Source organism: Elephas maximus, chromosome 4 (genome assembly GCF_024166365.1).
Source record: "Elephas maximus indicus isolate mEleMax1 chromosome 4, mEleMax1 primary haplotype, whole genome shotgun sequence".
In the NCBI taxonomy this organism is placed as follows: domain Eukaryota; kingdom Metazoa; phylum Chordata; class Mammalia; order Proboscidea; family Elephantidae; genus Elephas; species Elephas maximus.
The window spans coordinates 144,434,750-144,446,515 of NC_064822.1; the positions used below are offsets into that span (position 1 = coordinate 144,434,750).

The 11,766-nt window shown below is 37.3% G+C and overlaps 1 protein-coding gene across 1 annotated transcript in view; it reads right to left on the minus strand.

The window, feature by feature from the left end:
- The window catches only part of PPFIA2 (PTPRF interacting protein alpha 2), a 556,115-nt gene extending 545,715 nt beyond the window's left edge, over positions 1-10,400 (minus strand). The window contains exons 1-3 of the mRNA XM_049883963.1: positions 10,326-10,400; positions 9,514-9,621; positions 5,075-5,325 (exon numbers count right to left, since the gene is read on the minus strand). Of these exons, the coding sequence (XP_049739920.1) occupies positions 5,075-5,323 (249 nt within the window). The 5' untranslated portion in view covers positions 5,324-5,325; positions 9,514-9,621; positions 10,326-10,400. The remainder of the gene's footprint in view (positions 1-5,074; positions 5,326-9,513; positions 9,622-10,325) is intronic.
- Between the last annotated feature and the right edge of the window lie 1,366 nt (positions 10,401-11,766).

The window sequence follows — 11,766 nt, forward strand, 5'->3', positions numbered from 1 at the left end:
CCACATTTTGTACAACACTGAAGTTTTGTGTTGTTTGTTATACAGTGTGATTTTAGAAATAGGTAGCTGATGCTTGTCTATTTTCTAATCTATCCCAAATCAAAACAGAAGAATAATATTCCTTAGTGATCATCTTACTTCATCAGTTCAATCAAAATTCTGATTGTCTTGTATACAAATTCCAGTCCTCAGCTTTCAACACACATATGAATAGGACACACTCCTCCACTACCACTATACAAAATTTCATTCCTACCCTCCAACCTCACATTAGAGGAATCTGTAAGTTATTCTTCTTATTTAATTTCAGTCCAGTCTTTTTTTTTTTTTTTCCTTAGCTAGGGCTATTGCTAGTTTATATGGCTCCTTTGTGAAAATTAGGGACCCTTTTTTAGCCTAGTGTGGAAACTCTGGTGGCATAGTGGTTAAGAGCTACATCTGCCAACCAAAAGGCCAGCAATTCAAATCCACCAGGTGCTCCTTGGAAACCACATGGGGGAGTTCTACTCTGTCCTATAGGGTCTCAATGGAAGTGGGTTTGTTTGTTTTTGGGTTTTAGCCTAGCATGGAAAGTAGAACATAGACTTAACTTCAGTCCCTCACTTGTCCTTGAGCAGGATCCTATCTGCACAACTCTACTGCCCCACACAGAATACTCTTGAGTCCTTTTCAACCTTTTCTTAAAAATATCTCTGTAGCATCAATTTCTTCATAAAAGTGTCTATAATCAATCTCATATTAATCTTATAGCTCAAATACTTTCAGTTCTCCTATAATCTTTTGGCACTATGTTAACTTGGGCCCCTTTACGTATTTTTTCCAAGCATGTTTATTCCCTAGGCTTTCTGGGAGCAAAAAAAAGTTCCCATTTTCTTCCTATTCCCTTTCCAAACATATCTAATCATTTAATAAGACACAGCAGATCCTCAATATATACCATATAAGGAGCCAAAAAGAAATTTTAAACTTTTATATATAAAGACTTTGGCAGTAGAAAGCCCACTCCCTGAACTCTAAACATTCTTTATAATCATATTTAAAATTGATAGGCATTTGCCCTGTTTTCAAAGACTTTATTTTACCAATATCCACAGTAAATTGCTCTAATGCTTATTAATATACATACATAGAAATTAGTTTATCTTTTAGCATTCTCGATAAAACAAAGCAAACATTTCTATATTTAATATTTTGTAAATTAGTTTTTATTTATATGGTTTCCTCTGATCCTCACAAATTACCTTGTGAGGTTGTAGCATTAAACACTTTCGTAGCATGGACATCTAAAGTTCTGACTCAAGCTGGTAATGTAGGATAGAGTCACAATACTAACCAGCAGGGTTGTAGCAAGGGTAACTATCAACCAGGGACAATCTCTAAGTTTGTACACACACACACACAGCCCCACACTGGTTGGCTTTGTCAAACAGGAAGGGGGATGATTCACCACCCAGCCTTGTCTGGTACCCCCTTGAACTCGCACTGGGGCAAATGCCCTCTCTTACTCCCCCTACTATGTCTCTGCAAACCAGATTTTCATATTTCAAGTTTATTGCTCTTTCTACTTCAAAATGCATACATTAGTTATGTAAAAATTTCACACTGTGGGTCTGGTATTCTGCTGGTGCAGAGGGTCTTAGAAGATATACCCCTATCCTCAAGGAGCTTATACTCTTGGTTGGGAAACAGGCACATAAACAGATAATTTAAATACAATATGGTAAATGATAAGGGTAAGGAACACAAAGGAAATGCATTGGCGTTCAGAAAAAGCTTCCTGGAGAAGATAAAATCTTGACAACGATAAGAAGTTAGCCAAGAAAGACACTGGGGCAGAACATAATAGGCAGAGAGATGAATATGCATGAAAGAAAAAAAGACTGGAATAGCATGGTGTTTGTTGGAACTATAAATAGTAGAGGATTATCCTAACATACAATGTTACCAGGTGAAGCAAAGAAAAATTTAAAGGATGGGTGCTAGAGAAATGGAAGAGAATAGAGAGATATTGAGGATTATTTAAGGGGAAAAAACTGTGTGGTCCTATGATGACTGAAGTCAGAGATGAGGGAGAAAGTGTCATCTATAAGGGCCCTCAGGGCTCTGGGTAAGGAGTTAGAACAGCCTTGGGTGGGAATGGGAGGTGGATGACGATTGAGTTTGGGGCATTCTGAATCTGAGGTTCTGTAGAACATAAAACTGGGTATTGCATTAAACCAGACCCAAAACCCATTGCCATAGAGTCAATTCCGACTCATAGCAACCATACAGGACAGAGTGGAACTGCCTGCCCCATAGGGTTTCCAAGGAACACTGGTGAATTTGAATTGCAGACATCTTGATTAGTAGCTGAGCTCTTAATTATTGTACCACCAGGGCTCCAAAAGTATTATATAGGCAATTTAAAACATGATATGTCATAAAGTTTGCTACTGCTTTCAATCTATACCCTGTTTGCTACAGTAATTTTCATTTTTTATTTTATTGTACTAATTTTCCATTTCACATGCTTTATTTCTACCTCAAAACTCAGGTTTATGGCCATAATCTCCTCCTTCCAGATAAATATCAAATAAATGCCACTATACAATGCAGGTAGGTTGATTACAAATATTCAGATAGATTTGAAAGTACTGATATATGCAGAAAACATATATCCCTAAAGGTACAGATTAGATTATTAAACCCTTGCTATTAAGAACGGCAGGATAATCATTGTCTCTAAGGACCTGTGGATTGCTAGGGATACTCAGATATTTAAAATAGTAAAATGCAAACCAGTATTTGTAGAACAGATTGAAGCTATATTCATTTAAATGCACAGGCTCATAATTCCTAGTCCATGATTTGAAAACCCATACACTCTGATAACTGATAGCTTATTTGAAAGGGTGTAGCAAACTTGATTGACAGCAAAACCAGGCCTGGAATAACCTGAAACTATCTATAGTCTTTCTTTTTTCCAGGCAGTAGAAATATTTATAAAATTATCTTCAGAAATAGGAATGTGTTTAATTACGTGGCATTTCCCAGAATCCTTCTGGAGGAATGTTCCATTATGTATATTATATACACACAGAAAATACAGAAAGTTCTGAATTCCAAAACACAACTGACCCCAAGCGATTGGAATAAGAAATTGTGTACCAGTGTAATTAAAAATCAAAACTTAAAATTTTAGATGGCATTCTAATCTAGATACTCAATACAGTTGAACTGCTAGCATTAAAATGTTTTAATTCTTGTACCTTTAAGAAGAAATTTATCTGTACAATATAATTATGTATGAAAACATTTTCCAATTTTCTCCTTTTTTTCTCCAAAGCATCTTATTCTAATACTTTATAACATCTTTACAAAATAGTCACTTTTTTTTACAGTTACAGAAAAATACAAAATGCAAATTATTCTTGGAATATTTTTATAGGGTTAGGATCCAAACTGATGATATCAGGCTTGGATAAAATAATGAAAGACAAACGTAGGAGGCATACATTCAGAGACCTATGCTTAAGATCCAAGAGTCAATTTCCAAGAAGAGTTGGAAGTCGATTCTTGGATTCTAAGTGTAGGAGAAACTGGAAACATACTGTAGCAATTATGCAACTCAATTAGAAACTTCAGTTGACTGCTGTCCGAGTACATATTGAAAGTATATAATACAATCCTAGGCTTCTTTAATAGAATACTCTATCAAGAAAAAGCAATGACCATTCCATTCAATGCTTGGATGTAGAATAGTGTGATTGGTTCTGGAGCCCCACTTTAACAGTATTATTAACCAACTCAAATAATCTTAGAAGAAAGTGAGTGAGAGTAATAGTTTTAGCAATCACTTCATGAATAACAATTGAAGAGACTGAAATGCCTAGCTTGAAAAAGATGATTCTTGATAAAGATATGGCAGCTGCCTTCAAATCCTTGAAAGACAACATATTCATTGTGATTAAACAAACCAGTAAATCAACAGGTGAGAATTACTGGAAACATTATTTCATCTCTACACAAGACAAACTGACTAAAAATGAAAAGGATTGGGACAGTAGTTATCCATTTCGGGTTATAAAATTACCTATCGGTGATATGGCAGAGGGTTCTAGATGGTCCTTTCCATTCAGAGAGTCATAAACATCTCGACATCATACTGTGAGTTAACAGTTGACAGCTGAGTTTAACATTTTACCAACTTTGATCATAGTTTTCAATATTTATGAAAAGATATCTGCTACAGATACAACTATATGGTAACAGGTCAATTCTTCAACATTTGCCATATTGCCTGAAGTAGAAGGTCAAACTTGTATTTGAAAGAAAACTACAGTTTATTAGGGTGATTATAAAATACCTCTTTCATACTCATGTTTTTTTCTCATGCCTAAAATGAATGCAATTATGCTATTCTTAAGTAAGTAAATTGACTCTATTTTAAATAAAATAAGATGCTTGAAAGATTGAAAAATATACAGGTTGTGAGATTAACCTTTTAGGTTTTCTCCCATTTCTAAAATATTCCAAAAATAAAAGGAAATTGGCTCACACATTTTGAGGGAAGAAGGTAATATATCAATAACTCCAAGCCTTTTAAAGCAGTTTTTAGGCATTTTTAAAAGAGAAATAAAAAATAATTATACAATGGACTCCCAAAGTAGTATCATTTTCAAAGACAGACCACACAACTGAAAATGGAAAATATGTATTTCTAAATGTCATAATTGTTTTTTTAAAAGTAAAAAAAGAGATAACTACTAATTCCCACTTTCCGGTTATAAAAAGCTGAGTAACAGGTGATTTTGCAGCCCTATCAAAACACACAAATACAATTTCCAAGAAAAAGACCAGACAGTAGCTCATATTTCACACCCTCCATCCCCAAAGTGCCACAACAATTTTATTTAAGGCCAAGTTTCATGTGAAATAATTATCTATTCTCAAATTTTTCTCACCAAAACAAACAAGTATACCATATTTGTTAAGGGTAAAAGTAATTATGAGAATAAAGATGAGTTGAAGCTTATTTAAATCTTACCATACATTCAATTACAATAGAAAAGAAAAATGCTGTCAGGAAGCATACCTGGGGCAGGGCTGAATTGAGCTGTCTCTGGAGCGAATCTCTGTCATAGATGACATCCTGAAGTCTTTGCTGGGCAAGCGAGAGGCTTTCCTGGGTCTCCCGAAGGGTGTCTAGAAGACGATCCCTTTCATCTAGCATATTCACCATCAGCTGCTCAAAATGAGAGTCTGAGTCCGAGCCACTGCTTTGGGACCCCCTTTGGCTCATTGGGGTGTCCTCGTTAATCGTGGGCATCACTTCACACATCATTGCTTAAAGAAGGTAAAAAGAGGAAAGTTTTAGGAAATAAATCATTTCTTATAATGCCACCTGGTCCTCAAGCTCATCAGCCTCCTTGTCTCTTTTCCCCCTACCTGCTACCCCAACTCTAACAAGCTAAATGTTCTGACTTCCAATCTATGTGCTTTCTCTTCCTCATGACAATCTATGTATCCCCTACCTACAAAACACAGCTTGATTTAATTTTCTACAGGTTTTTTTTTTTTTTATAATTTATGCTACCTAATTCAATTTATATAAAAATGTCACTACATTATTAATTCATCATTTATCCAAGTTACAATCCTTATAGCTAATAACACTCTTATCCTTATTTGTTATTGTATTATTAACAACAGGCACAGTGTCTGGTACTTAATGGGTAGCAAGTAAATAATTTTTAAATGATATTAGTAATTGAATGAATTAATGATGGCTCCTTCATTTAGAAAATCCACAAGTGATTGAGTATTTATTTTATATAATAACCAACTTTTGTTTTCTTATATTTCACACCACCTTGTTTAAATCTTCTGGACAAGAAAACTTCCACCTTTTTCACTTTTATATGTTCTCTTCTTGAATTCCTACAGTATATACACAGAGTAGCTATGTAATACTGACTGAATTAGACATAAATTTTATAAAACAGAGACTAAAGTACATAAATTTGTTTAGATTATTATACTACTAATTACACTTAATATTCCTTTGTTTCTGGTTAGCTGCATTGTCTGGTTTCCACCCAAACAATACAAGCTAACACTCCTTCACATATTCCACAAAACAGATGCCATAAATTATATTAGCTAATGTAGTAACTTCACATCTCAGCTGCTAACCACAAGCTCTCAGTCATGAAATGAATGAACAGTTCGGAATCTTTTTTTTAAACTCATTAATTTCATTTAAAATAGACAACAGATATAAATCAGAAATTATCTTGTTTTCTTTTTTAGCCTCTACCGTATGTTTTTTTTTTTTTTTTAAAAAGTCAACCCCATCTCAATTTCCATTGTTGTACTGAAAAAAGAGCTATTAATTAGAGGGTTTGGTTTTGCAGAAGGCTGATGTGGAGAAAGGCTGGTTTGGCTGTTGATCCTGGAGCATTCTCTGGCTTTATATTTCAAGGTCAATTCATTTTTCTACCTACATATTCCTGTCCTTCGGGAAAATATTTCTGGTGATATTTTCAAATAAAATGTCAAGATTTAACAGCTCAATAGTTAATTATTTTTTATGTGATTCTTCATATAAATCGGGTTATTGAGTGGAGAAATTCAATTATGTGGGAATGATTTGATCAGGGCCCACTGAAAACTTGGAGAAACTTTTAAAAAAGATGAAAGGAAAGTATTTTGTGGCTGACAGCCTAGATTAAAAAAAAAATGAGAGGAGGGAATGAATTTTATAATAATTCAAAATAATGCTTTGAATTACTAATCATCATTCAAAACATCAAGCTACTTGAAAGCATGAACTTGGTTTGTTTAATTTCTTACTCACTTTAAAATACAAAACAGAGTAGACACACAAAATGTACTTAAACATACCACATACACACAGACACAGACACAGTTTCTCTCTCTCTCTCTCACAAACACACACACACACATACACACTCACATGTACATTTGCTACTTCTGTTAACCACTTAGTGGATGAACATACAAGTTTTTTATATTTTTTCTCATTTTGATTTTCATTCAAAAGCTAACACAAAGAGGGAAAAACAAACTCTAACTGATACAAATTTTTATTACATCAAATGAAAAGGAATTGAAAATCAAATTTTTAAAAAGTTCCAACACATCTGAATATTTAAAACATTTAGTTCACATGCCATGCATGAAATTCACACACTAACAACTGTGTCATTCTGAATTACTAGGAACCAATGTGTTCCTTTTTCACATTTAAGATTACAACTACATACTGGGAGAGGAAATGGTAACGCTGTAACAAATTGTTCCAAGAGACTGGAAAGGTTTAAATTTGAGGTTTACTCAAACAGTCCTTAATCTGTATTTTAAAGCATCTCCTTTTGAAAGAAAGTTATTACCTTTCTCCATTAGAATTACTTACAACAACTTAATTTTCAGGAAAAACATAACTATAATGAATAAAAAAAAATTTACCTCAGGTAAAATCTTTCCCCTGAATATACTATCCTAGTTCTGTTTTTCACTACCATGGAGCATTAGACATTCACACACTTTTGGCTCTTAGATCAGTATAAAAGGTTGTGTTTGATTTAATCATCTGAAAGACACTGTGATGAGGAGCTGCTTAGGAACTTAGAAAGTCCAGTAAATCTATACTCAGAAGAATTTGATTTGAGCCCTTGCTGAGTCCCTTCTGAGACATGTGAACCAACGCAAGGCACATCACCTCTCACAACTTCAATTTTCTCTTCTGTAAAGATAATAATGCATGCTTTTTTTTTTATTAAATAAGTCCATTGTAAGCATCCAATGGGATACCTAAGAACATGTAATAAAAATATATTGTTACATATTCAAGTAGTTATTTCTATTACAAAGTTACCAACATTCATCTTTATAGAAGGAATAGGTACTTTACCTTTATGACTTATTCTGCTTACATGACTAAATGTTTAATTCTACTGGGTACTTATAACCCTCCAAATACAGGTTAAAAAAAATCAAACTATGCAAAAGTTACTTAGGAAATAAAATAAATACATGCTGCATTATTTTTCAAAAAACATTCAACCCAGATGATAAATCTAAAGCCTTTCCATCAAAATTAGAAGGAAAAAACCATGTCTACAAAAAATAAGGCCATTTTCATGAACAAGCTTAGTTTCTTGTATTAGACTTCAGATTCTGGCCAATATAAATATCAAAGTATTGGCAAAATCTTTAAAATACAGTGTAAGTGAGTGATCTCAGAAGTGCACTTTTTAAGTATTAAAAGCATTTAAAAATCTATATTCAGTGTAAGAGTTAAACATCCTCTTATAGAATGGATGACATCTGAAGCAACTTGTATGGTCCAGAAGGCTCTGGTCATTTAACATCTAAGCATTTTTCACCCAGATACACCACTTTTAACTTTAACAATCATTTTCAGTATTAAAAACTGCATTGCATGATGTAATTCCTGAAAAAACTAGGAAGGGGCATACTAATAGTTTGCTTTAATATTTGCCCTTTCATCACCCCCTACCCAAAGTCAATTGGATATATAAACTATGTCATCCTCATCTGAAAACTGATGCCTTATTCACTAAATTACTGAAGGTTTCAAGACCTAGTTATATAAAAAAAAAAAAATAGATACTATTTATTTTGTTGTGAAAGAAAGAAAATAATAAATTTGGTTGGTTTAATTAGCTCAGTGGTTAAATTTAGCTTGAAGAATTTATGTCAGGAAAACCAAGTCCCTTATTCTTAGCACATAACCTTGACTGTCTTCTAAATCCCTCAGATTTCAAAATAAAAGTTTTGAATGCCCACTGGAGTCATTGCCCAAGGGCTTTCAAGACCCAGTGTGTTCCTTAGCAATATGTACCTGTACCTATTCAGACATGACAGAGCTACAAAAGGTTTTTTTGTTTTTGTCACTGAACCACTTTAATCAAACAGATCCATAGAATTTACACTGTACTAGAGGCAAAGATGCCATTATTCTCTACAGTTAGTTTCTTCTGCAAAGATTTAGTCTGAAGGACCACGTAAGCTCTACCTCACTTAACCCACAAGGAGTAATTCAGCAACAGAAGTCCTAGCCATTGTGTAATTTCATTACGGGAATATTCCTCTTTGAAATCCCCGGTCCTCAAGAAACATTATCATCAGCTCTAATGGAAGCATTTTGCACTTTCTTTACCCCAATCCATTTACATATGGCTTAAGAATCAACTCACCCCACACAGCTGGACAGCTATCTCTCAGCCACACCCCCCACCACCACCCTGAAGAAGTTGACTTCAAAATTTCCACACTAAAATTCTTCATCCTGCCCAACAGGAGAGAACCAAGTAGGGAGGAGGCAGAGAAATAGAAGGGATGGGGGTGGAAAGCAAAAGGTACCTAACAGTAATTGGCAAAGAGGAATTTGCATCTCATCTTCCCTGGGGGCGGGGTGGGGACGGAGGGTGTTAAAAAAAAAAATTAAGAGGAAGAGAAACCGTGTAACTCAAAGAGTTTCTGTACCTAATATCTGTAATTTCGGGTCCTGTTTCTTCAAATTGATCAATGACAACCGCAGTCTCGGGGTTGACGAGAGGGTAGGCTCAGACCCGACACTCCAGGACCATTTCCCTAGCAACGGGAGCAGAAAGGCAGCTTAGAGACACGCGTGCCCCGGCGCCCTCCTGGAACGTGCCCCGGCTCGGTGGCTTGGTGGCAGCAACTCGGCATCTTCCAGCGGCTCCGTCAGCAGCCAAAAGGAGAAGCGTCCATCGGAAAAATGGCATATTACAAATTTTGCTTTGGGAAGCAGAGCTCGGTTCAGACCATTCTCAAAGGGAGGAGGGGGGAGGCGGCTCTTAAAGCAGCAGCGGCCCCTTTGCCGGATCAGCCGCAGCTCCCCGCGTACAGCTGGAGACCCGGGGCGGAAAGCCGGGAACGCGGGGACTCAGGTTCACTTTCAGGAACTTAACCAAGCGGCCCTGCCCCCTCTTTGCGTCCGGGCCACCCAAGGGTGTCCCTTGAAACGTGAGCAAAAGGCGTGAGAGTATCTGGAAGGGAAGTTCTCCACCCAGTCCTCCACCCCGAGACCCTCTGGAGTTTACGGCTAACGTCACGAGCTGGAACGCTAAAGGGAAGCCAGCCTCCAGGGATAAGAGAATCAGAACAGTTCCCCTTCTGGCCCCCAGCCCATTTCCGAGCTAGAGTGTCTCATTGCACTTAAAGGAGGTGCTTATTCTCCGGAAAGGCAAGCAGCCAGCCCCGCACACCCAGTTTTCCCTCCCAGCCTCTTTGCAAGCTGCTTTCGCTTGTTTCAGTTGGCGGAGAGAACCAACCTGCTGGGAGCCGGCGAGGATGCTACAGCATCTTCTCTCCTCACTTCCCTCGGGTTGCTGCTGCTACTCCTTCTCCTCCGCCCCCTCCCTGCTCGGCAGCCGCACCTCCTCTTCCTCTGGAACAAGGGCTTCCCCTGGAAGCTGCTGCAGTGGTTTCCACCGGCCCTTAAATAAATTCTGAAGTAATCACGTCTTTGCTCTCCTCCTCACGCACACGCGCTCGCGGGTACACACGACTCCCGCGAAGCCGCTCCTGAGCTGCTGGAGCTCACGTTGGTCCCAGTGCCCCCGGTGAAGGCTCGGGCAGAAGTAGAAAGTGGATGCGCTCTCCTCAGCCTGGGCTTCCCACACACAATGATCTCTGCAGGAAAGAGTGTGTCAGTTCTCGCTGGTGGGAATGCGAATGGGCTTAGGCACCCCCTGGCTCTCTGGCCTTCCATGCTTGTCATTGCTTTAAGCAGCTTCCGTCTCCCGGGACCCGGGCATAGTAATTTTGATTGTAGGGACCTCAGTTAATCTAGGGTGTGGCGGCATCTGTTATTTCTGATTACCCCTCCGGATCTTCACTCATTACTTTGGCGATGAGGATTGTATGATTGGAATAACCCCTCTCTGCCCCAGTGAATTCGTCTTGGAAGTCTGGTCTCTTGATCGCGTTTCAATTCTCCCTATACCTACACATCCCTTTACCTACTCATCTTTCTTTCTGGCCCTGTTGTCCATTCACACAGACCCATTAGGGCTGGAGAGAAAGCAGGAGACAAAACCAATACCTATACTAAGCAGAAAAGAAACCTTCCAATGTGGGAGACTCAGCTATTCTGTTTTTAGTAAAAATGAAAAAGACAAGGGTGAGAGAATTTAGAGAATGTTTAAACATTGGGTATAATGTGTGAGCAAGTGTGAGTATACTTAAAAATTCAAGAGGTTTATTTTACTTTTATGTAAGCAAAGAGTCTGAAGCTATCTAAATAACAGTACTCATATGCCAGCATACTTGAATAAAGTACACTGTGCAAGAAATAACCTTTCTTTCTGGGGTAGCATTTAATTTAGTGACATCATAGTGGCATCATGAGGTCAAATTTCTAATCCCTTCTCACCTAGACTGTCATTCAAATCCTGCATCGCAAGGTAATCCTATAAATTTGAGATAAGTATAGGAATAATATCATAATTAATTACATGTCAACTGCAGCACTGCTTTCCAAATATGATGTGCATATGAGCCACCAATGGATCTTGTTAAAAGGTAGATTCTGATCAGTAGGACTGGGTGGACCCTGAAAGGCTACATTTCTAACTCCTAGGGACCACAATTTGAGTAGCAAGGATCTAGTCCACCCAATCAACTTACCATTTGATGGGGCTTAAATAACTTTAACCACAGGAAACTCATTATCTCATCAGGCAGCCAAGGCCACTTTCAGACATACCTAAT